This window comes from Corythoichthys intestinalis, chromosome 11 (genome assembly GCF_030265065.1).
Source record: "Corythoichthys intestinalis isolate RoL2023-P3 chromosome 11, ASM3026506v1, whole genome shotgun sequence".
NCBI lineage: Eukaryota > Metazoa > Chordata > Actinopteri > Syngnathiformes > Syngnathidae > Corythoichthys > Corythoichthys intestinalis.
In genome coordinates, this window is record NC_080405.1 from 14,319,494 (window position 1) to 14,346,698 (window position 27,205).

The 27,205-nt window shown below is 38.4% G+C and overlaps 1 protein-coding gene across 1 annotated transcript in view; it reads right to left on the minus strand.

Annotated features, from left to right (window-relative positions):
- The window catches only part of si:ch211-203d1.3 (protein phosphatase Slingshot homolog 3), a 40,084-nt gene that overhangs the window by 10,342 nt on the left and 2,537 nt on the right, over positions 1-27,205 (minus strand). The window contains exons 3-13 of the mRNA XM_057850049.1: positions 23,923-23,960; positions 23,670-23,841; positions 23,247-23,362; positions 17,224-17,292; positions 10,577-10,642; positions 4,280-4,462; positions 4,102-4,195; positions 3,902-4,030; positions 3,778-3,824; positions 3,557-3,703; positions 3,284-3,484 (exon numbers count right to left, since the gene is read on the minus strand). Coding sequence (XP_057706032.1) covers positions 3,284-3,484; positions 3,557-3,703; positions 3,778-3,824; positions 3,902-4,030; positions 4,102-4,195; positions 4,280-4,462; positions 10,577-10,642; positions 17,224-17,292; positions 23,247-23,362; positions 23,670-23,841; positions 23,923-23,960 — 1,262 coding nt within the window. The remainder of the gene's footprint in view (positions 1-3,283; positions 3,485-3,556; positions 3,704-3,777; positions 3,825-3,901; positions 4,031-4,101; positions 4,196-4,279; positions 4,463-10,576; positions 10,643-17,223; positions 17,293-23,246; positions 23,363-23,669; positions 23,842-23,922; positions 23,961-27,205) is intronic.

Here is a 27,205-nt window from a genome sequence, read left to right on the forward strand (position 1 = left end):
CATATCAGAGCTTTTTATCAGACTTAAAGGTGACAACTGTGCTGGCTACAATAGGCCTCCTTGAATCAATTTCCCAAAGTCAAAAACGGTTTTGACTGGTTTGTCAACAGGGTAGGAGGGCGGGGGAGGAAAGATGATGGGCGTAACTTGAACAGCAGCCTTAAAAAAACTAGCTGGCTGCTTTTTGATTGCGGTAAGGCTAGGGTGACCATATTTTGATTTCCAAAAAAGACGACACTCGGGCCCGGCCTCGAGATACTTGAATTTTACTCGAAGTTCACTCAAAGATGCCTATATCACTTTAATATATTTAAAGTATGCCTCCTCCGTCTGGATAGAAAAATTCAGTTTTATTTAAAAAAAAAAAAAATATATATATATATATATATATATTATATAATATATATTGGCATATGGTAAATGGTGTTATACTTATATAGCGCTTTTCCACCTTTCAATAGTATATATTTTATACTATATAGAAATATATGTTTTTACGCAACAGGTTACTCAACAGGCTTAATTCTTCCTAAAAAACAAACAAACAAACAATAAAAACGCAAAAAAAAAAAAAAAAAAAAAAACAAACCAAAAAACGAATTAAATAATGATAAAAATAATATAATGCAGACCCATAGAAATGTTAGCCTGGAACTCCAGACTCACAGCTGTTCCAGCTATAGAGTCTGGCGACTGTTCCCAGATTCCCAGGGCGGAGCAAGCCTCAGCAAACAGACAGTGGAGTGGACCAATCAGCAACTGGCGGACATGATGTTGGTAAAGCGACAAGTAACTCTAGTGCGAGGACGTAAACATACGAGAAGAGCGGAAAACGGAGAAGTTTATTCAACATGGCTAGTGCAAGTCAGACTTTTGGTTTTAGTGGCTCAATGTGTTTTCACTCATTTAAAACTGAATTTACCGCGGATAGGAACATATTCTCGGCTCTCCCGTTCGCTATCTATGTTGTTGTGGAGACAACTTCCAACGCGCAAGAGTGACGTTGCTCGTTAAGAACACGTCACGGAAATAAAAGAATCGAATTGGACGGACGATTTCGTCCGGGCTCGAGAGGCCAATAAGGAGCTGAGTCCCAGACTCTATAACTGGAACAGCGGTGAGTCTGGAGTTTCATGCTATGGAAATGTAGTCCAGTCAATACACACAGATACAGTATGTGCCAAATAAACAATTTTATAAATTACAACAGCATAAACGTCTCTTAGAACTACTCCATATTGTAGTCTGTAACTGCCTGATCTCTTGCCAAACAACCAACCCAGTAGATGGCGGTAATGCCCCATGATACAAGGGGTAAACTGCCAACAAAAAAACAAGAAGAAGAACTACTCCTTCTTCCCCTATTCATGGCCCTGCCCCTACTAGTAGGAGCCACGCCAACGCAGGCAGGTGCAGCCCCCCAGCGGCCGGATGGATTCTCTTCAAATTGGTCCCGTGAAAAATCATGAAAACCGGACATTTTCATGAATTTAGAAAACCCGGCCGGACGCTACTGAGAGGACGTGAAAAGTGGACTTGTCCGGGCAAAAGAAAACGTTTGGTCACCCTAGGTAAGGCTGAAATGCTGTTCAAATGACATTTTTTTTGGAGTGATTTCAAAATAGTGTGAGGTAAAACAAGCAGTTTTAGGAAAAGTCATGAAAGCATGACACTGTAATTTGAACAGGCACAGAGATTTTTTTTCTGGGTGTTGGTCACTTGACCCAGCCCACGGCCGTAACCGTGTGTTAATTCATTGACGACGTTATTCGTCCAATCCATTTTGACTAGGCATGTTGACAGCCATCGCAGTGAAACATAATCAATCAACGCCAGCTTTCCCATTTGAAAGGGATTTGACATTTTTGATCGTAATGGCTGTGTGTTAAGGGCTACAAGCAACAAAATAATTTTGAGGTATAATGATACTGTAAAATATCTACTAGAGATGTCCTGATCGATCACCTCATTTTCAAAGTAACGGAATCGGCAAAAAAATATCGGCCATGCCTTTTTTTACAGTATATATATATATATTTTAATTAAATCGTTTCCTAATTGTATTTAACGTTACAGACATAATATGTTACACTCATCCAGAGTCTTTGGTTTAGGCTTAAGGTAGGGTTATCAAAAATATCCCGATAACGGCGGGAATTAATTTATTAAAAAATGTGTCACGTTAAAATAATTAACGCAATTAATGTATGCGCTGCATGACCCTCTCACTCATTGTCGCGCTCAATCTGTAATGACGCCGTTTTACCTATATAGAGATAAAAGGCAGCGCTAAATGAGTAGAGTGAATTTTGGCAGCCTTGGCAGCCTTTCTTCAATTGGCTACAGCCTTGCAATCCCTCTCCCTGTGATTAGAAAAATAATGGGAAGCAATATGGGGAAGCAAGGTGGCAATTGATCCTTGTCTTAAAACCTAAAGTTATTTCCCAAAGCAGAGAAGATATATCCATTGGTAGCACGACGCACAGTCATGGTTCCACTTCCCATCATGCATTGGGGCATGGCTGCAGTATCATTTACTGAAAGCTCAACAAATACACTAGATGGCAATATTTAGTCACAATATACAAAGTCACAAGTCTTTCTATCTGTGGATCCCTCTCACAGAAAGAATGTTAATAATGTATATGCCATCTTGAGGATTTATTGTCATAATAAACAAATACAGTACTTATGTACTGTATGTTGAATGTATATATTCGTCCGAGTTTTATTCATTTTTTTCTTAATGCATTGCCAAAATGTATATGATCGGGAAAAATGATCAGGAATGATTGGAATTAAATCGGGAGCAAAAAAAAAGAAATCGGATCGGGAAATATCGGGATCGGCAGATACTCAAACTAAAACGATCGGGATCAGATCGGGAGCAAAAAAAAACATGATCGGAACAACCCTAATATCTATAGTATATTCATATTTAGACAATTGAAATAAAACTTTGCAGAACAAAAAAAAAATGTCAAGCAACAGAAAAAAAGTCAAGAAAATCCAAGCCAAAATAGCTCATTTTATCATATTGGATTATTTTGTTATATAAATTATTTACGTAAACCAAAATACTGAAATTCTACAGTTTCCTACATTGATTTCAACATATTATCATGTTTTGACCCCTGAGCTAGTGGAGAGGCACAGAGGCACTCAAGCTTCTATTGCGGGCCATATTCAATGATATGTTCATCATTTGCTGCAAGCCAATAAAACTGCGCAGCATTTGGACACCCCTGTTTTATATCATGGACGACTTTGGAATGAGATTAACCTGGCGTTGAGGATGCCACTGTAGGTCTGCAGCTGCTTCATGAAGCTGTCGTTAGGTTTGACGATGGACCGACGATCCCGCACGTACGCCAACGCCACATCCAGTGACCAGCGCTGCTGCTTCATGGCGTAGGCGATCACGGTTGAGGAGGAACGAGACACGCCCATTTTACAGTGCACCAACACCGCTTGCCCGCTCTTCCTGTCAATATTAGGGAGACACGCCAGAGTTCTTACACAGAAATTTAACCTATTATGTGCTATGGCGTGTAACCTCGCGGTGTTGATGAAGTTGTACGTGTCGGTCCAGTGGGAGAGCAGATCGGTGGACTCCACGTCATACACTCGGATGTTCATGTAGGTGAAGGATTCTGGGAAGAAGTTGTCGATCTCCCTGGTTACGTTTAGGATGTAGCCCACGCTGAAAAGAAGGCAGACTCCTCAGTGATGATGCAACAGCGGCAGAACGCGGCGCTTCACAGACAAGAAACTGACTTGTTTTTCTGCAGCTCCTCAAAGTTGGCTGCGTTCCACTCGGAGCCCTGAACACAGACAAAACCATGCTAAACCTGTGTGAAACAAAAACTTCTGCAATGTTTCAAAAGAGCAGCAATGTCACCAAGTAAAGGTAGTCAAAAATCTTGGAGGGTTTGTCCATCTGAGCCATAGTGACCAGGATCTCGTTATCAATGTACTCCTTGAAGGGCCTCATGTCAAAGCCGATTCGCGTCTTCAGGGCCGTGTGGACCTACAACAAGTGTTGATTATAATAGCTTTGCATTGTTTAACCACTTGCTATTTTTCTTCGTCACGTCCCACCATCTTAGATGTAAGGTTATCCAGGTCTTCTGTCCTCATGATATCTCTCAGGTGCTCCTTGATCAGCCTCTCTTTGGAGTTTCTGTCTGCAGAACTTCCAATGAAACACAGAGAAACTTCAGTCGTTTGAGACAGAAATGAAAAACCAGATCGTATATCAGAAATGAAACACACATACTTTTGACTGTCGCTGTCCTTCCTGACCGACTCCAGGTCATCCATGGCCTCCCACTCATTGAGGCAGAAGCGGTCCGACTCGACGTGCTGCAGGTAGTGCTGGGCCCACTCTAGGCCGCAGCCAGGGATCACGGCGCCTTTGACGGCCCGCTCGCAACAGCCGTGCAATGACTGAAGTACTGACCTTTAGGTACAACACCAGTGTTGTTAATAACGGCGTTAGAATATAACGGCGTTATTTTCTTCAGTAGTGAGTAATCTAATTAATTACTTTTCTCATCTTGGCAACACCGTTACTGAGGCGGGAAAGGCGTGCGTACTATGCGTTACGACGCGACAAAAGTCTGAAAAAGACGGACTCATGGAGACGAGAAAGCAGAGCAGGAGTGGGGAGGAGGCAAGGGAGTGTGACGCCGTTGCAAACGCGATGCTACTGTGCTAGGTGGCTCCAATAATACCTGACTGTAGCCGATAGCCTACAAACTACGCCCACATGATGCTTCGGTAGATATCACATATATGCAGAACTAGATGCAAATAACAGACATGGCGGCATTAGCAACATGTATAATAAAGAACTAGATGTGTTAGTAAACAGCCATCGAAAAGGAGTAGACTTCTCAGAAAGGCTCTGTTGTAGAGAACCTTCCTAGCGAACCTAAGTAACTTTTATCTAAAATGCTCCTAAATCGGCAAAACTTAACTTAAACTGATGAAACAATTTTACAACTTACACATGTCGAAAATAAAGGGGTGTTAGGTTTTGTGTTAGTTTTCTCCTAGTGTGACTTGTCCCTGTGATTGCCCATTGATTTCACCTGTTGTACCTGCTCCTAATGTATGCTCCAATCTGCATCCGCATGTGTTGCCCAGCTGTTCCTCGTTGTCTCGTTACCCCTTGTCTGCGTGTGTGTGTATATGAGCTCCCATTTTCTTTTCACTCCTTGTTGCGTCATTGTCTATGTCAATGTCAATTTCAAGTCCTATCCAAGCCCTCGTGTACCAGTCCCTCCGATTAAGTAAGTTTTGGTTTGAACATTCCCTTTTTGATCATCAGTCCTTTTGGTTGTACTTTGTGCTTTTGGTTATTATTAAAACGTTTTTTGAGTTCACAGCCACCTGCCTTGCTGCTTTTTGTTTCCCTGCAATTGGGTCCACACCACCTGCCTGCCTGCGTTTCCCTGACAAAGAGAAAGGAACTAATGCAGTAACAGGAGCTATTTTAACAACTTTAACGGTTGATTCACAACATCAAATGACTTCCACACATAGCAAAGGTTACTATCTAGTTATCGCAATATCCGCAATACCCCTATGTCTAGTTAAGTTTAGTGTAAATTGGGTTAGGGCCAATTGTCCCAAAAACCCTTTAAACTTTACATTGTGTGACCTGTTTTTTTTTTTTTTTTTTGAGAAAAAAAAACAAAACATGAAAATATCACCAGTTACTTTGCCAAGTGACTAATTGCTCTTACATTAAGGTAACTGAGTTACTAACGGAATTACTTTTTGGGAAAATTAATTTGTAACTGTAATTACTTTTTTAAAGTAAGATTAACAACACAGGTCAACACCCAGTACCTTGGAAACTTATTAAGGAGGGGGGGGAGCACATACAAATGCCTTTCTTCCTGCAGTTTGAACAAAAATATCACAACATTCTAATAATATAAAAGGGTGTTCTTAAATAGGCAAAGAAAAAAAACACTAATCCCCCCCCATTTTTTAAAAACAAATCAGTTGTATAGCGCAAAACAAGGTTAAAAAACAAATCTAAACTCATATTGCGAATAAAGTCGGTCCCCCAGTGTGATAAATTGAGCTTTATTGGTTGTGATTTCTTGACTTTTTTGCTGTCGCTGGATATTTTCTCCTTTTTCGGCAAATGTTAAATCAACATTGAAAATAAAATTACAGTGGTACCTCTACATTATGCATGTGCCGGTATGAGATTCTGACTGTATGATAACCGTAAGCCAAAATAACACGGTTTCACAGTATCACAGTTACAGCTTTAAAATGTGTTCATTTGAGTTATCTAGCTGAATTATTTCCATACCAGCGATTTCGTTTTCTTCGATGAGGGGAAAAAAGTTCAGGAGCTTCACCTATCGTGTAGCACAGCTGACTCACTGACAGTAAGCAACAACCGGTGGGGGAGGCTTGAGCCTTGCAGCTGCAAGGGAGGGATTTCTCCATGCATTTTTGGGACATAAAAAAAGGGCAAATACCTTAGGGACGATATGACCAAAAATTTTCTCGGTTTTGAAACGTTGACGTTTTCATACCACGGCAGGGGTCGCGTTAACCGAATATTTTCCGTCGTTGACCGTTTTTTTAAAACGGTGACGGAAAAAACTGAAGTCCATCTGTCATTTTGACAGGTTGCAATTCACACCCCAGACTACAGGGTGGCGAGCATATTAATTAGCTATTGTCTCTCTTGATGCATGACGTCGTTGGCCTTACTCGGAAAAATGTCAAGGCAACTGAGTGTCCGAAGTTTCTTCAAAAAGCCCCAAAACGACGATGGTGTTGATAAAAGAGGTGAAAAAAGAGGGACTGGTGCAGTGGAGGATGAAGGATGACAACGAATCAAGTGAATCGCCGGTTCACTCCTCACTGCGGCGAGCAGTTGAAAACACCGCCAATTACTAAGAAGGGCAGAATTGGTAACACGGTGAAAGCGGCATAAAGCCAAAAAAGCGGACCAGACTAGCCAGAGCCTGAAATTATTTCAAGGAAAATATGGAGGGTGCCACCACTGTGTGTACTCTTTTTGCTAAGCTGAGCTCGCATACCACGGTAGCACGTCGGCTATGAACGAACACTTGACGCGCCGTCACCCAGGTGTATTTCGGAAGACAACAGGAAACAACAAGCTAGCGGATTGTAAGTCCATACAACTTTCTAACGATTTTTAAAAAAAATTGAAGTTGCCTTTATGTGCGTCGTATCAACGTGCATTTTTATTTAGTAATCATAATAAATTAAAATATTATATATATATATATATATATATATATATATATATAATGGAATTATATAATATTTTATTATTATTAAATGTATTAGGATCATGGAAGGTCCCACTTGGGGGGAAAAAAAAAAAAAAATCCTGTATATACATAATATAATAAAAATATTAGGGCTGTCAAACGATTAAAATTTTTAATCGAGTTAATTACAGCTTAAAAACTAATTAATCGTAATTAATCGCAATTAATCGCAATTCAAACCATCTATAAAATATGCCACATTTTTCTGTAAATTATATATATAATCTGTAAAATAAATTGTTAGAATGGAAAGATAAGACACAAGATGGATATATACATTCAAAATACGGTACATAAGGACTGTAGTGGGCATTTCACTCTACTGTCATTTAAATCTGTCTATGCTGTCCTCACTCCGAAGCGTCTACTTTTCCCAAAGCTAGACAGCTAGTGAACGACGCCTTAATAATCAGACTTCTTCCTTTTTCATCTGATTTATTAATAAAATGGCCTCAAACCATTGTCCTCTTTAGACCGTTGTAAAACTACAAAAAAAAGTACACAAGCATTGCATTAGCAACAACGTTAGCTTAGCATGATATACAGTTTCACTAAACATAAACAAAAAGCGTCTCATACAAAAAATATAACATTTCGCTTACTAACATAATATGTACATTCTTTACAACAACCATACTTACGGACAAATCTTGTCCAAGGATCATATAAGCACAACATTACAACGTAGGCGTCAGCCCGAGACGTTGTGCAGCCATATTGAACTGGCAAGAACACAATAAACCATGTCGCAAAGCGACCACAAGAGTTCGCTGTTAGGCAGCACAAAAAGCCTTGCTGTAAAACTTACCAAAAGGCAGAATACTGTCTGAGCGGGACATATGCGTTAATTGCGTCAAATATTTTAACGTGATTAATTTAAAAAATTAATTACCGCGCGTTAACACGATAATTTTGACAGCCCTAAAAAATATATATGGAAACACAGCACTGGCCTGCTTACTGTAATCCATGACTGCACTAATGTTAGTTACTTTATATTATGCATCAAGATATAGTCATTTTAAAAATTTAAGTGACTGGTAAAAATAGATTATGACCGGATTTTTATGACCCTGTCAGTCAAAATGACAGACAACGAAAAAGTCTAGTGCAACCTCTGTACCACGGTATACCTTGAAACCGGTAATCGGCACATGTTTACTCTACATATGAATTTAATTCGTTCCATGACCTGGTTGGTAAGTCGAAATGGTCGTATGTCGAGCGAGATTTTTTCCATAAAAACACATAATACAGTGATCCCTCGTTTTTCGCGGTTAATGGGGACCAGAACTCGCTGCGATAAGTGAAAAAGAGTTATGTTTTTTCACTTTTTCCCCCCAAAGTTTAATTAAAAAAAAAATATATATATACTCTATATGTATATATGTATATATATATATATATATATATATATATATATATATATATTCAATGTTTTTAAGCACTTCAAATGTAATAATTATAAGTTTTAAACATGTTTCTGTCCCATCGAATTATTTTTAAACAAGAATAAACTAGTATAAAAATGCTTGGCTTTATTAAATGCTTCATTGAGTGAGTCTACTCAAATCCGCTCGGAGCTGCTCACTTACAATGAGTTGCCACAGCAACTGTTTAACAAGTTAAACGATGATTGACGCATGTGGCGCTTTTGAAGTTCGTGAATCTGGCAAGATCAAAAACATACATCTGTCAATCATCGTTGACTTTAATAGGCAACTTCAGTGCTCGTGCACTGCCTGCCTGACGAACAAAGAGCAGGGAGAGGGACGGAGGGAGCGAGCGTGAGACTACGCAATTGGCTCGGGACAGCTTATTTTTATTTTATTTTTTTTCATTGGAAAAAAAAAATCCGCGATGAACTGAGGGCGTAAAGTTTGAATCGCGAAGTAGTGAGGGATCACTGTAATTCGATTAATTAGTTTCAAAGCCCAAAAACCCTAAAACTAAATCCTTCATAAATACTGCGGGTACAATTACTAATAGTAATTACACATAGCAAAATGAATGAGAATTAGAAATGAAAATTGGAATAATAATAATAAATGGGAAATTTTAAAAAAAAAAGTGTTCTTATTATCACCTTAACGTATAGAGACTGGCGAACACAGGTGGGAGGAGACGGTGGGTGCATGTGGATTCGGTGAGCCGTGTTCTAATTTAACAAATCCATCAAATAAGACATGTAAAACAAATCAATTATGAAAAAATAAATAACAGCTTTTTTATTGTCACCTTAACTGACTGGCGAACATAGGTCAGAGAGAGGAGGCAGCGGGTGTGTAGGTATGTAGGGTTGGAGGGGACCGGTGAGGTGTATTGTCGAGCCAGTTCAATCACATGCACACCACGTTCATATCTTTCTGTCATTTCCTTCTTACCTTCAATGGTAAGAATAAAATGTTCCTTTTTTCACCACCTGCACTAACCTTCTTGGGACACATGTTGATTTCTCTCACAAGAAAATCTGCCACGTGTCCATTTTAAGCGAAAACAATGAACTTGCGACGCTGTCATAAATCTTCGCATTTCGAGCATGCTGTCACATGTCGAGAGAAATGAGTCAAATTTGACGTCGGATGTCCAAAAGATCCTACGTCGATGAGATCGTATGTCGAGGTACCACTTTATATATAGTAAAAAACATACTGTGTAAATATATATTTACTTGGCGGCGAGAGACGTCCAATCCAATTTGACAGTGGGCCTACAATGCTGGAACGAACGCTGCCAGCCCTCCAAGTCAGAATGGATTGAACATAATTTGCCATCAATGGCAGTTAATGAGTTAATAGTTGAAAATAAAAATAAATGTAAATATTTTAAAAACATTCTAATTCCGATCACGTGAACGGATGGAGGAAATCCCTAATAGTTATGGTTGTTTATTTGTATTGTGTGTTTCTGCATGTGTGCGTGAGTTTTAGTGTTCAACAACATCAACTAGTTGTAAGCACAGTGAAATCGGATGTTGGCCCCTAAAGATGTCAATAAATAAAGTAAATACTGTAAACACTAAATCATAGTTGTGTGGGAACTGCGGTTTTTTTCAACACTCCAAAACGTTTTTGTTAGTTTAAGGTAGTTGCCCTTGAGACTGAACAGCATGAGTTGAGGGAAATAAAATGATGCACATTCAGTGCACAGAAAAACTCCTAGATAGATTTTGAGTCTGTGTTGTGTTCAATTGAATACTCATAACTGTGTGTTTATCTACTGTTGACGTCAGGACTTACCACATGGTCTGCATGGAAACTGGCTTGAAAATTCTCGTTTCTTCTGCTGATGTGACACTGAAACCGCTGAGAATTGGGAGACAGAAACATGATCCGTAAAAGAAGGGGAAGTGACACTGAAAAAGTTCACGGAAGGGAGATCGCCATCTATCAGTGGTGTGAAGTGAGAGTCTACAGAGATAAATAAGTCAAAAGCTAATTAGCACAATTTGAGGTGTGATGACAATTGAGCAGTGTTTTCCAACCTTTATATAACCAAGTAACATGTTGTTCACTTTGGAATAACCCAGTCCTCCCTTCAAATGAACAAACCGGATTCGGTTGAAGTTGGGAAATTGTGTAAAATGTAAATAAAAACTAAATACAACAATTTGAAAATCCTTCTCAACCCATATTCAATTAAATACACTACAAAGACAACATATTTAATGTTCAAACTGATAAAGTTAATTGTTTTTTGCCAAATAATAATTAACTTAGAATTTCATGGCTGCAACACATCCAGTAGAAGTTGGGAAAGGGCATGTTTACCACTTCGTTACATCATCTTTCCTTTTAACACTAGAAGTCCCAGAGAATTCTGCTACTCCTAACAGTCCCAAGCAATGGCCAATTTGGCCTCTCCTCCGAAAAAACCCAGAGGTGGCCTAAATGACCCAAGTGCTTTTGAATTAGCAAGTCGTTGTCCGACAGACAACAGCCATTCATATGGAAATGCAACCACTTGTGTTGGTATGCGGCCCAAATGGAGGGGAACACACAACAGTAGTACTATTCATGTAATATTATGTGTCAGTTCAAGTCAAGCTACATTTATGGGGTTTTGCACATTTTAATAATGTGTATTGTTTTACGATTTTACTGTCGGAAAAAATATCTCTGACAGTGTATTTGTGGGGCCTTTATATGCTAGCAATATTTGTTATAACAGTATATTTGTGATGCCTGCAGAAAATAGAACACTGAATCAGTATCAAATGTAAAACTGAAATAAGAGTCTGACAAAGTTAATTTTTGTCTTTTCTTCCTGATATTTATTGATGCACAGGATTCAAACAAGAGTAATCACAGCAAATCAAAACTATCAAGTCAAAACGATGAAATACTATAGAAAACACACATAAATGTACCCCCTTATACACCCTCTATCCTCTATACTGGACTTTTTGAAAGGTTATCAAGATTTTTTTGTTTTCCTGGGACTACTTGGTATACAATGGGGAGCAATTATTTGCACTCCTTGTGATTTTGCAAGTTCACTCACTTTGAAAAGAGGTGGAGGTCTGAAATTTCAATCATAGATGCATTTCCACTCATAGAGACAATCTAAAAAAAATCCAGAAATCACATTGTATGATTTTTAAAATTTATTTGTTATATATTTTTATCTACTGGGATTCAGTTCAGTATTTGTGCACCTGAGAATCAGCAATAATTATGACATTCAAAGAGTTGTCATTCTACCTTAAAAAAAGTCCACCTTTACCCCACCCGTTTGAGCTCATCATTGTCACCTGTGTACCCCACAGTCAGTTTTAATCCACCTGCTACCATGGGCAATACCAGAGAGATTTCAAAAGGCACCAGATAAAAAAATTGATTAGCTCCACAAAGCTGGAAAAGGCTACAGGACAATTGGAAAGCAGCTTGGTGAGAATAAATCAACAGTTGCAGCAATTGTTAGAAAATGGAAAAGGCTAAACATGACTGATAATCTACCTTGGACTGGGGCTCCATGTAAAATCTCTCCTCGTGGGGCATCACTCATGATGGGAAAAGTGAGGGCTCAGCCTAGAACTACATGCAACTTGCTGAGTGAGGCTGCTTTCTCTTTCGCCCAACCCCCTCCTAAGCTAAAGTAGCCTGACTTGAGCCTTTTTCGCCCAACCCCCTCCTCAGCTAAACACTTCTTTCTTACTTGCCTACTGCAGGTTGATAAATTTGTAGGTAGATTTGTGTATGTCTTAGTCAATCCAAGAAAAAAGGTTCCTTCAATCAAAGTATATATTTTCAATCAAAAACAAAAGTCACTTGAATGAAAGCAAAATGTGTTTGAATGCAAAAGTTGCCTCAAAATAAAGACAGACAAAAAAATTCTTTTGTTGGTATATTTATTTTGCTTTTGATATGTTTCTATATTTTATTAGAATCAATCACAGCTTTGAAAGCCTACTGTAGGTTGTCAAATTTGTAGGTAGATTTGTATATGTCTTAGTCAATCCAAAAAAAAAAAAAAGTTTACTTCAATCAAAGTATATATTTTCAATCGAAAACAAAAGTCACTTGAATGAAAGCAAAATGTGTTTGAATGCAAAAATTGCCTACAAATAAAGACAGACAAAATTTTATGAGAATCAATCACAACTTTGAGAGCCTACTGTAGGTTGATAGATTTGTAGCTAGATTTGTTTATTTCTTGGTCAAGCCAAAAAAAGTTCTTTCAATCAAAATATATATATTTTCAATCGAGAAAAAAAGTAACTTGAATGAAAGCAAAATGTGTTTGAATGCAAACGTAAACAAGTCAGGCTGCTGTTTCTTTACTTGCAACCAGCCATTAGCTGTGGAAGGGAGGTTGGGGGAAAAATTTCAGCCATTATCTGTGGAAGGGGGTTGGGCATCAGGCTACTTTCAGACACTTTTTACTTGACAATAAACTGCTAAACGTTTGAGGATATTTTGACAGTATTTTAATAATTCTAATTTATTCGGATGTATTTGTTTGAATACCCTCTACATGTTAAAAAAACATTTATGAAAAGATCAGTTAACAATTTGCTGTCGATATACATTGATATACATAGATATTCAGAAATACTACAACTAAGCACACCAAGCAACAGTGGTAACAAGAAAAACACCTCACATGAAATGGCTGGGAAAAAAATATGCAAGACTCGTAAATACAACTCTTGGTTCAGAAACAAGCTATCATTCAGGCAACTTTTGCATTCAAACACATTTTGCTTTCATTCAAGTGACTTTTGTTTTCGATTGAAAATATATACTTTGATTGAAGGAACCTTTTTTTTGGATTGACTAAGACATACACAAATCTACCTACAAATTTATCAACCTACAGTAGGCAAGTAAGAAATAAGTGTCTGAAGTAGCCTGACTAGTAGTCAGGCTACTTTAGCTGAGGGGGGGGTTGGGCGAAAGAGAAAGCAGCCTCACTCAGCAAGGTTTCGCCCAACCCCCTACTCAGCTAAAGTAGCCTGACTTGAGCCTTTTTCGAGTCTTGAGTCCTATTTATGAAGATGGTATGTCCTGTATCGGAATTTAAACAAATACATATAAAAACAAATTTCCCATTTATTTTCAATGGCAAGTAATCAAGGTCCCTGTGTTTTTTTTTTACCATTTATCATGACAGCCCAATGAGATTGTATACCGCTAACTCTCATATAGGTGAATTAAAAAAAAAAAAAAAAGTAAAAATCTGACCTACGTTTTTTGGGGGAGGAATGAAAAAATCAATTCAATCAGTTAACATAAACATCTTCGATGTGAAATGTTTTATATTGTATATTTGTAATAACGTGTAGAAGATGAAAAGTAACATGTGTTACTTTGCTGAGTAACAAATTACAATGAGGTAACTGAGTTACTTCTCCCAAAAAGTAATTTAGTTAGTAACGTGTAACTAATTACTTTTTGAAGTAAGATTGACAACACTGTGCAGTACATATTCCTTTCATACTAATTAGGACTATTGGGACATTCAGTCATTATTTCAGTGTGTTCAAAGAAACTGTTCAGGGCCGCTCCCTTCCACCTTCTCATGACACAAATTCTGTTTCTGTTTTTCTCAAAGGTTTTCATACGTTTTCGCGTACTAACTTCAGACAAAATGGCCACAATTCTTTCTCCATTAGATCCAGTCATTCTAAACTATATACATGATCTTGCTTTAAACTCAAATTGCAGTTCTAAAACATTTTTTTTTTTTGCAAAAACAATGTACACATTTGGGCCATTTTTTTCTGTTTTTCTGTGTGGAGTATAGGAGAAGTAAGTTAAAAGCTTGTAAAAAGCGTAAAACTCCATAAATAAATGTAAATTAATAAATGTAGCTTGACTTGAACTGACAAAAACTTTCACATGAAGTGTGCAACCGTGGTGTGTTCCCCTCCGTTGGGCCGCATTCTAACACAATGTATGTCTAGTGGTTGCATTTACATATGAATGGTTGCTGTCTGTCGGACAACGACTTGCTAATTCAAAAGCACTTGGGTCATTTGGGCCACCTCTGGGTTTTTTAGGAAGAGAGGCCAAATCGGCCATTGTTTGGAAATATTAGGAATATTTGTCTTGGGGAAGGGCCGAGTCGGCCTCTGCTGGGTTTTCTAGTGTTAATAACACTCAATAAACGTTTTGAAAGAGAGGAGACTAATTCTCTTAGCTTTTCATGTGGAATTCTTTCCCATTCTTGCTTGATGAACCGCTTCAGTTGTTCAACAGTCCGGAAAATCAAATTTTTTGATTTTTAAAGAATTTATTTCTAAATTAGAGTGGAAAATATGTATTTGGTCACCTACAATCAAGCAAGATTTCTGGCTGTCAAAGAGGTCTAACTTCTTCTAATGAGGTCTAACGAGGCTCCACTCGTTACCTGTATTAATGGCACCTGTTTTAACTCATTATCGGTATAAAAGACACCTATCCACAATTCAGTCAGTCACACTCCAAACTCCACTATGGCCAAGACCAAAGAGCTGTCGAAGGACACCAGAGACAAAATTGTAGACCTGCACCAGGCTGGGAAGACTGAATCTGCAATAGGTAAAACGCTTGGTGTAAAGGAATCAACTGTGGGAGCAGTTATTAGAAAATGGAAGACATACAAGACCACTGATAATCTCCCTCGATCTGGGGCTCCATGCAAAATCTCACCCTGTGGCGTCAAAATGATAACAAGAACGGTGAGCAAAAATCCCAGAACCACACGGGGGGACCTAGTGAATGACCTACAGAGAGCTGGGACCACAGTAACAAAGGCTGCTATCAGTAACACAATGCGCCGCCAGGGACTCAAATCCTGCACTGCCAAACGTGTCTCCCTGCTGAAGCCAGTACACGTCCAGGCCCGTCTACAGTTCGCTAGAGAGCATTTGGATGATCCAGAAGAGGACTGGGAGAATGTGTTATGGTCAGATGAAATTAAAATAGAACTTTTTGGTAGAAACACAGGTTCCCGTGTTTAGAGGAGAAAGAATACTGAATTGCATCTGAAGAACACCATACCCACTGTGAAGCATGGGGGTAGAAACATCATGCTTTGGGGCTGTTTTTCTGCAAAGGGACCAGGGCGACTGATCTGTGTAAGGAAAGACTGAACGGGGCCGTGTATTGAGAGATTTTGAGTGAAAATCTCCTTCCATCAGCAAGGGCATTGAAGATGAGACGAGGCTGGGTCTTTCAGCATGACAATGATCCATAACACACAGCCAGGGCAACAAAGGAGTGGCTTCTAAGAAGCATTTCAAGGTCCTGGAGTGGCCTAGCCAGTCTCCAGATCTCAACCCCATAGAAAATCTGTGGAGGGAGTTGAAAGTCCGTGTTGCCCAACGACAGCCCCAAAACATCACTGCTCTAGAGGAGATCTGCATGGAGGAATGGGCCAAAATACCAGCAACAGTGTGTGAAAAGCTTGTGAAGTGTTACAGAAAACATTTGGCCTCCGTTATTGCCAACAAAGGGTACAAAACAAAGTATTGAGATGAACTTTTGGTATTGACCAAATACTTATTTTCCACCATGATTTGCAAATAAATTCTTTAAAAATCAAACTGTGATTTTCTGTTTTTTTCCCCCACATTCTGTCTCTCATGGCTGAGGTTTACCCATTGACAATTACAGGCCTCTCTAATATTTTCAAGTGGGAGAACTTGCACAATTAGTGGTTGACTAAATACTTATTTGCCCCACTGTAATACTGGCGACAAATTTTGGGTCACGTAGGCCACTTTTATACCAATTGTTAATATTGTATTTTTTTTAAATGACCAAAAATAGTCACTTGAACTATAAAGGGTCAACGGTAATGTTCTAAAATCAATTTCAGCACAAATAAACTCACTGAGTCTGACATATGGGTCCGCTTAGAATGGCACTTGTTCTATTGTATGAATAGCACAAGGTCTATTGTAATATCTGCCTTCTATTTAAAACTGTCACAATACATCACTGACATAAATTAAACAATGTTACATTTTTCTTGTCCAAATGTGTCAGAAACACACACGGAATTCATCTTTCTAGTTCTAACCTGCCCAGGGAACATTAAGATAGTGACATGCACAGGCAAAGACAGGCCAAAAAGCCTCTCAGATCACTGTCCGTGGCTTATGCAAGAGCATAAGTAAGTGAAAGGAGCAGTTAGAATCCATGGAGAATGATCCAGCTCCATAAATAGCAACATTCCTTGTTCACATGTTCTCTGGCCTGAAACCCAGTGGTCAGGCTGCATATGCGGCACATTTTTATTAAACCCTCATGGTATTTTATAGGTTTACGATCTTTGTTTACTGCTGGAAATTCATTTAGAAATATTGCATTTTGGTGGAAGTCCGCAAAATAATCGCAATTTTAAAATGTCGTCCTCTTTTAAGATCCTAAATGAAAGCAAAATGTCTGCTTCTTACCCATCTCCGTCCAGATACACTTGTGTGTCGCTCCAAACAGGCAGAACCAAGCCAATGGTGCACTCATCACTGAAAACAAGCAGATAAGCCAGAATCTCAGGACAGTCAAACCCATCATTGCAGTTATGGTTTCCTTCAGAGAGCCATCAAGTCTGGCAAGCCACATTAATACATAAAGACCTCATTTTATCATATACCTGTACTATGCAGTATACATTGCTTGCCAAAAGTATTGGGACCCCTGCAATTCTGTCAGATAATAGTCAATTTCTCCCAGAAAATGATTGCAATTAAAAATGCAGGGGTAGTAATATCTTCGTTTATTTTGCTTGCAATGAAAAAACACAAAAGACAAAAAAAAGAAAAAAAAAATTTAATCGTTGACACTAAACTCCAAAAATGGGCCGGACAAAAGTATTGGCACCCTCAGCCTAACCACCGCTTCCAGTTTCCATCAATGAGCTTCTTACAATGCTCTGCTGGAATTTTAGACCATACTTCTTTGGCCAACTGCTCCATGTCTCTGAGATTTGAAGGGTGCCTTCTCCAAACTGCCATTTTCAGATCTCTCCATAGGTGTTCTATGGGATTCAGGCCTGGACTCATTGCTGGCCACTCTAGAAGTCTCCAGTGCTTTTTCTCAAAGCATTTTCTAGTGTGTTTTGGGTCATTGTCCTGCTGCAAGTCCCACAACCTCTGAGGGAGACCCAGCTTTCTCAAACTGGGCCCTACATTATGCTGCAAAATTTGTTGGTAGTCTTCAGACTTCATAATGCCATGCACACGCTCAAGCAGTCCAGTGCCAGAGGCAGTAAAGCAACCCCAAAACATTAGGAAACCTCCGCCATGTTTGACTGTGGGAACCGTGTTTTTTTCTTTGAAAGCCTCGTTTTTTTCCTGTAAACTCTATGTTGATGCCTTTTCCTAAAAAGCTCTACAATTGTCTCATCTGACCAGAGAACATTCTTCCAAAACGTTTTTGGCTTTCTCAGGTAAGTTTTGGCAAACTCCAGCCTGGCTTTTTTATGTCTCTAGGTCAGAAGTGGGGTCTTCCTGGGTATCCTACAATAGAGTCTGTTTTAATTCAGACGCCGACAGATAGTACGGTTTGCCACTGTCGTACCCTTGGACTGCAAGACAGCTTGAACTTGTTTGGATGTTAGTCGAGGTTCTTTATCCACCATCCGCACAATCTTTCGTTGAAATCTCTCATCATGTTTTCTTTTCCGTCCACATTTAGGAAGGTTACTCACAGTGCCATGGGCTTTACACTTATTGATGACACTGCTCATAGTAGACACAGGAACATTCAGTTCTTTGGAGATGGACTTGTAGCCTTGAGATTGCCCATGCTTCCTCACAGTTTTGCTTTTCAAGTCATCAGACAGTTCTTTGGTCTTCTTTCTTTTCTCCATGCTCAATGTGGTACACACAAAGACACAGGACAGAGGTTGAGTCAACTTTAATCCATTTTAACTGGCTTCAAGTGTGATTTAGATATTGCCACCACCCGTTATGTGCCACAGGTAAGTAACAGGTGCTGTTAATTACACAAATTAGAGAAGCATCACATGATTTTTCAAAAGGTGCCAATACTTTTGTTCGGCCCATTTTTGGAGTTTTGTGTAAAATGATAATGTTTTTTTTTTTTTTTTTCCTTCTCTTTTGTGTTTTTTCATTGCAAGCAAAATAAATGAAGATATTACTACCAAAGCATTTATAATTTCAATCATTTTCTGGGAGAAATTGAGCATTATCTGACAGAATTGTAAGGGTGCCAATACTTTTGGCCAGCACTGTAACTAATGGAATGATACTGAGGGGTCGAGATAATATTTTTTTTACTGGTAGCAACTAACCTAAAATTTTAGGGTAGCAAGCAGAGGTGGGTATTAGCGTGTTAAATTTATGAATTACCTTTTTGTTGGGTAACGTTTAGAGAAAAATGTACTTTTGGAGTAGTTTTACCAGGCAATATTTTATTTTACTTATACTTAAGTAGATTTGTGAAGAAGAAACACTACTTTTATTCCGCTACTTTGGGCTACACTACAGTTGTTACATATTCCCTCTTTATTATACATATTAGATTTGACTTTATTTTTGCCAGAGTTGCTCGCAGTGGCTCGACCAGTTTCACACATGTGACATTTGAACAATAATCACGACCCCATTACACTAATTGAACGTAGCAATACAGCCACATGACCACACACAAGCTTGCAGTCGGAAAATCTAATGATCATGCCGGCCTGTTAAATCATGTGGCGTCTTCAAAGCACCGTAAAAAAAAACAAAAAAACAAACAAAAAAAAAAACAACAACAAAAAAATATATATATATATATCAGGGGTCGCGTTAACCGAATATTTTCCGTCATTGACCGGTTTTTTAAAACGGTGACGGAAAAAACTGAAGTCCATCCGTCATTTTGACAGATTGCAATTCACACCCCAGACTACAGGATGGCGAGTGAGCATATTAATTAGCTATTGTCTCTCTTGATGCATGACGTCGTTGGCCTTACTCGGAAAAAATTTCCGAACTAGCATTCAGGTGTAGCAAACACGGAAACGTTAGGAAGCTTTGGAGAGCATTGTCTAAGGCTACGTTCATTCTTCAGGTCTTAATGCACGAATCCAATTTTTTCGTGTTTTTCCAACTCGAGTCAGGCAGTAACTTGACGGTCTGAACGGGACAAGTCGCATAGAAGTCCAGACTGTCGCGGCGGTCTGTACCGTCCAGTGTCCCAAATCCGATTTCAGCTGTGCGTTATTAGCGCCTAGCTTGCAGTGAACACGGCTTTTGGGGAAGGCTTGACAACGGCTTGACAACAGTCATAAAAAAATTAAAATGGGTTGAGGAAAAGCATGAGAATGATCGGTTTTCTCTCTGCTCTATGTGAGCTATATTTCAACATTTCCTACACGGCCGAGAGTCGGGAGAGGGGTCTGGCTGCAGCCCGTCTTGGAGAGTCGGGGCAAACTGCCCGTATGTGTGTGTGACATGCACGGACAGTACGTGCGTGCTATCGATCCATATAAACTGTGAATATAAGCCTAAACGGGGATTGTTTATGTCTGTTATTTGTCTCCTCCTTTTGAAAAGCAAAATATAATATCCCTGGAATGACGGATGACTTGTCATTCATTTGTTTTGATGCTTCTGCGCACCGGCGCGTGTCGGACTGCGAATTAGAGCCCATGCGTAATACTAGAATGGTCTCAATGGACAAAACCAGTCTGAACGGGCACGCCCAAAAAAACGGATATGACAAAAAAATCGGATTTGTGCATTAAGACCTGTAGTATGAACATAGCCTAATTGAATGAGCAGGGACAAACAGCTTGGAGTCAGAAGTACGTGCGCTATTCTCAAACTTGAACGCACCCTGAGTCTTGGATGACAAATCAACAGAGCAGAGAGTAGACACAACATGGCTGGTAGTTTCTTCAATTTATTCAGAGTTGAGTAAGTAACGCACCGCTTTTGACAAACACTGCTATTGAATATGTCATTATTATCATTTTAAAAATTTAAGTGACGGGTAAAAATAGATTATGACCGGATTTTTATGACCCTGTCAGTCAAAATGACAGACAACGAAAAACGTCTAGCGCAACCTCTGATATATATATATATATATATATATATATATATATATATATATATATATATATATATATATATATATATTATATATACATATATATTAGGGCTGTCAAAATTATCGCATTAAAGGCCGTTAATTAATTTTTAAAATTAATCACGTTAAAATATTTGACGCAATTAACGCAGATGCCCCTCTCAGAGAGATTTAAATGACAGTACACAGTGAAACGCTCACTTGTTGTGTTTTATGGAGTTTTGCCGCCCTCTGCTGGCGCTGATTTTATAGGCTTCAGCATCCATGAGCATTGTGTAAGTAATTATTGACATCAACAATGGCGGGCTACTAGTTTATTTTTTGATTGAAAATTTTACAAATTTTATTAAAACAAAAACATTAAGAATGGTTTTAATATAAAATTTCTCTAACTTGTACTAACATTTTTCTTTTAAGAACTACAAGTCTTTTTATCCATGGATCGCTTTAACAGAATGTTAATAATGTTAATGCCATCTTGTTGATTTATTGTTATAATAAACAAATAGTCCTTATGTACCGTATGTTGAATGTATATATCCATCTTGTGTCTTATCTTTCCATTCCAACAATAATTTACAGAAAAATATGGCATATTTTATAGATGGTTTGAATTGCGATTAATTACGATTAATTAATTTTTAAGCTGTAATTAACTCGATTAAAAATTTTAATCGCTTGACAGCCCTAATGTGTATATATATATATATATATATATATATATATATATATATATATATATATATATATATATATATATATATATATATATATATATATATATATATATATATATATATATATATATATTAGACAAAGAGTCAGCATTGTTTGAAAGCGCAGATTTCAACCTATGTCCTATTTGGCACCAATGGGCCACGGAAAACCGGTACTATGATGATGTTAACTTCATGTTAGGAAATATGTATGTTTTCTCCACTAGAGGGCACTCATGCTCTTAAGCCGGATGAGGTTACATTTCTATACATATTTCTAGTGGGAATTATGTTTTTGTGTGATTTTTTTTTTGCCTACTATGATTATGTAATAGGTTATAACACAGCATACTTGCAACATCTCATAGACAAAGTGCTGAGGGACAAAAAAAAATTCATCTTTTGTAAGCACTTACAATGTTACTCGTTACTTGAGTATTCTTTTCACCGAATATTTTTATACTTGTACTGTACTTGAGTAAATTTCTGGATGACTACTTTCACTTTTACTTGGGTAATATTATTTTGACTACTTTCACTTTTACTTGGGTAATATTATTTTGAAGTAACACTACTCTTACTTGAGTAAATTCTTTGGCGGCTTTACCCATACTTAGTCGCAAGTAGATACCGATACTAGTTTGGTACCGGTACCGCACTAAAATGACATCATTAGCATCAAGGAGTACTAAGTAATAACGTGCCGATGCTGCGCAATATGTACTTTCCGAGATCTAGTTCCAACCGCTAGTTCCCCTACCCAAGATGGCCGCCAGCGAGCACACCGCCGTAAAGAGGGCGCACTTGTCACAGTTCCCCGATGATGATAGATATCCAACCATGTGGCATCCAATCATACTTCTGCTGTGAATTTCCATGAGTTTATCAAAAGTAGACGTTCAATCCATTTGAAGTCCATTTGCTACCAACCATCCCACTTCAAATGGATTGGACCTCTAGCGATGTCAATGCCAGCAAATGAGGTAAACAAAGAAAATTTGTTCTTCCTCTGGCTAAGATGCACCCTCCCTCCAACTGGTTTATCACTAGTAGACGTCCAATTCATTTGAAGCCACTTCAAATGGATTGGACATCTAGCGCCTCAATGGCTAACCAAGCCATGACAATTAATTTACATTCAAGTGAGTATGACCCAGTGTATTATTAAAAGAAAAAAAGTATTATTTCTTCAAAAAACGTGGTATCGGTACAGTAATGGCATCGTGAGTGTTGGACTCGGTATCAGGAACCAAAAAATTGTATCGGTGCAATACTAGTCTTACAAACAAAATTTATGGAAATCAATTTTTTAACTCTGAATTCCATTTTATAAACATTAGAGACTTTTTTTTAACTGTCCTGACAACCTAGTTTTGAGAAAACCCAGTATAAAAGTGTATTGTTCAAAGCCTATTGCATTTATTTTAAAATAAATTTTTAATTACAAAAATGCTTGCAGCATCTCAGCATTTTTAACACTGAAAACAATTTGAAATTTTGCTTTTTTTGCACGGAACATGAAGTTGATGAAAATGGTTTGCTTTCGCGGGCCACAAGAAATCCTGTCGCAGGCCAGTTCTGGCCCCTTGGTTTTGAGTTTGACATCTGACACAAAATGTTTAGTGATGCCGTGACGCTATCTCTCTGTTGTGTACACACACCTGTCCTGTTTGGGGAAATCCATGCCGAGCAGGATGGTCTCATCTTTGTTAGCGCGGGTGGAGACAACGATGAGATACCTGACTCGGACTGTGCTGACGGACTCCAATTGCACAGCCTGCGTGGAAGGATAGGGTGGCATCTTAACAAACCTTGTATTATATTCTGACTTCACAAAAGTACAGCATATTCAATTGTACACTTACATTGAAATTATTTTGAATTTCTTTAGTGAAAGAGGAAAACTAAGGAATTATGCGTGACACATGTGACCACACGTGACTGACCATGTGCAGGGGTGACTTCAGTATAGCCCTCATGAGGACAATAGAGTCATTGTAAAACCAGCTGTACAACACATTTGTTTTTATATCCAACATTTTTTAGGGGGCTTCAATAATACAAGTTTAAATGTGAGCCCTCACCAGCTTGATGCTATCTTCTGGTCGAAGTAGCTCAACCATGGCATGAATGTGTTTGTGACGCTTGTCCTGGGTGCTGTCTTCCTGTTTCTGGGGAGGCATTTCCTCATCATGCTCCTCTTTTTGGGCCTCTTCTAGAAGAAGCACCGCTCCCTTCACAAGGGCAAAGCTCTCCCTGATGAACAAAAAGATACAATATTATTGATATATAATGTTAAACAGAGTCAAAAGTTGAAAGTAAATGATTTCAAGATACCTTTTCTGAAATCTCCCTCTCCTTTGGGTAGTTTCATCCTAAACAGATCAAATAAATCACATGAAAATTTGTTCAAGGAGGCTCACAACTTTGAAACCAGTGTAATATTTTGTCATCAGTGTTGCTAAGCGATCTATACTTCATTTAAGATAGAGGTAGATCGATAGACCGGGCTGATGTATGGACTTTGGTCCAACATCGGTCATCGGCCGATTAACAAAAAACAAATAAGCTGATAAAAAAATGATTTTGATCAGGCATCTATGTGGGCAGCTGTGGCCACCGCTGACCGACGGCAGGACCCCGGAAGGACCCTGCAGCAGCTTGAAGGCAGGCTGCTACAGGAAGCTTTCGGCTTGCATTTTTCTTTTTTTCATCTTGCATGAGAGTACGGCTGCAGCTTTCAATTATTTTAGTAGTCGATTAATCGATGAACTAATTAAATCGAATAATCGATTAATCAGTTAAGGAACATAAAAAATTAAAATACCTGAGCTGAGCCTCAAACGGTATTAAAAAAAAAAAAAAAAAAACTAAATGAGGATCTAAGTACAACAAAAGAACAATTGGCTAACTTACATAGCAAAAGTCCGCTAGCTTAAATGCTATAAAATGCTAACGCTTTTTTACAATGCTCTTAACAAATGCTTCTTGCCGTAACGTCCTGGTGGGTTTAATTATTTGAAAATAATGCACTGTTCTTGCTGAGTGTGTATAATCATAAAAAGAAATGTTGGATGTATTGGTTTGGTGGCAAAAGACCGAATGAATCCTTTCCAATTATTCCTCTCAGGTCATCATTGTAAATTTGAAGCTGATGAAGCAGCATCAAATATCGGCTTTGGATATTGGCAATCGGCTGAAAATTTTTTTAGATATCGCTATCGGCATTGGCATCTGAAAATCCCATACCGGTTGACTTCTAATTTAAGATGTGGCATTTCTGCTCTGAATGAACAACACATACATTTTACCAAAGTACACAGTTTTTTTTTTTTTTTTTTATGCAAATGATATTAAAACACCATTTTTAACAGACTTGAAGACTGTGTCCCAAATTGGAATACGAATAGCTGGTGGAAAAGAAGTTCTGTCGTTTTTTTTGAGTGAAATGTGGTCCAACACTGATAAAGTGCAGTGGGAGCTCAAAGTCAGGAGACAGACAAAGATAGTAGCAAATAAGCAAGGCGATGGATATGATGTTCAGAATGGATAACAAGTCTAGAAGGTGAATAGCGCAATCGTAAAAAGAGAAAACTAGGATCATAAGTACAAGAGCAATGTATAACTATATCTGTTAAAGGGGCTTCAGAAAAAGGAAAACGTGGCACTGCAACATTACCTGTTACACAACTGACAAGTCCAGACAGAATCAAGGAGAGAAAAAATAAAAAATTAAGTGGAGGACCGGGCAGGAGCTAGGACTACAATGATGGGTATTTGGAGGAGAAGAAGGAAAAGAAAAAGAAGAGAACACGAGTTAAGATAACAGCATGATTTGCATCGATGACAAAGTATGTAGAAATTAATGACACATATTGGCTGTTAAGATAAACGAATTCTTACAGGATGGATGAAAGCAAACAGATAAGCTTGTTTGAGACAAAAGCTGATGGCGTGTTGAGAATTTAGACAGACAGGAAGTGACACTATTGCACCATCCCTGCTGCAGTGAATATGATAAGCTAGTGAGGAGGGTCATTCCAGAATTGATGGGCATTTTGGCTTCAAAAGTCTTGAAAAATAAGCCTTCACTTTTCTGATTTTCTGCTACATCTTCATCAATGATACGTGATAAACTACCAGAGGATTAATCTGCTCATTTTACTGCTAAATGGTAACATTTTTATACATTATTTATTTGCCATTGACAATACTTGGCATAATCACATTAACAGGGTTGCAAAGGCGTAATAATGTTAGCTTTTTCTCCTGAGTAGAAGCTAGTGGTTTATCTAGTTGATCAATAAGACAAACTTATGTACTTACGTGTATGAAAAAGTATCTGAACCTTTTGGAATTTCTTACATTTCTGCATAAAATCACCATCAAATGTGATCTTTGTCAAAATCATACAGATAAAAATAAAGTTTATGCTTTAACTAAAACCACCCAAACATTTATAGGTTTTCATATTTTAATGAGGATGGTATGCAAACAATGACAGAAGGGGGAAAATAAGTAAGTGAACCATCTGCCTAAGGAGACTTAAAGAGCAATTGAAACCAATTTTTACCAAACATTTTAAGTCAAGCGTGTGCCCAAACACTGATGGGTGATTTAAAGCTGCCGTGCCCACTAGAAAATACACACCTGTTAAGAAAGGTCTTGATGGGAAGCATTGTCTAATTTGCATCATGGCTCGGTCAAAAAAGCTGTCTGAAAACCTGCGATCAAGGATTGTTGATTTGTATAAAGCTGGGAAAGGATATTAACCATCTCTAAAAGTGTGGATGTTCATTAATCGACAGTCAGAGAAGTAATCTACAAATGGAGAGCGAGTTTGGCAAAGTTGCTTCTCTCCCAAGGAGTGGCTGTCCACCAGAGATGACGCCAAGAGTTCAGCGCAGAATACTCAGAGAGGTAAAAAAAGAACCATAGAGTGTCTGCTAAAGACTTACAGAAATCACTGGCACAGTCTAATATCTACAATGAGAACAAGTATTTGATACACTGCCAATGGGAAAACCCATTGACAGTGTATCAAATACTTGTTCTCCCCACTGTATGTACATAAACTATAAGTAAAACTATGGCCAAGAATGGTGTTCGAGGGAGGACTCCACAGAGGGAGCCACTGCTGTCTAAAAAAACATTGTTGCCCGTTTAATGTTCGCAAAAAAGCACTTGGACACTCCACAGAGGTTTTGGCAAAATATTTTGTGCACTGATGAAACCAAAGTTGAATTGTTTGGGAGTAACACAAAACGTCATGGAGGAAAAATGGAACAGCTCACCAACATCAACACCTCATCCCCAACGTGAAGCATAGTGGAGGGAGCATCATGATTTGGGGCTGTTTTGCTGCCTCAGGGCCTGGACAACTTGCTATCATTAATGGAAGAATGAATTCAAATGTTTATCAGGGTGTTTTGCAGGAAAACCTGAGGCAGTCTGTCAGACAGTTCAAGCTAAAAAGAGGATGGATGCTGCAACAATATAATGATCTCAAAATATTCAATGTGATGGTTCACTTACTTATTTTTTCCCCCTTCTGTCATTGTTTGCATACTATCCTCATTAAAATATGAAAACCAATAAATGTTTGGGTGGTTTTAGTTAA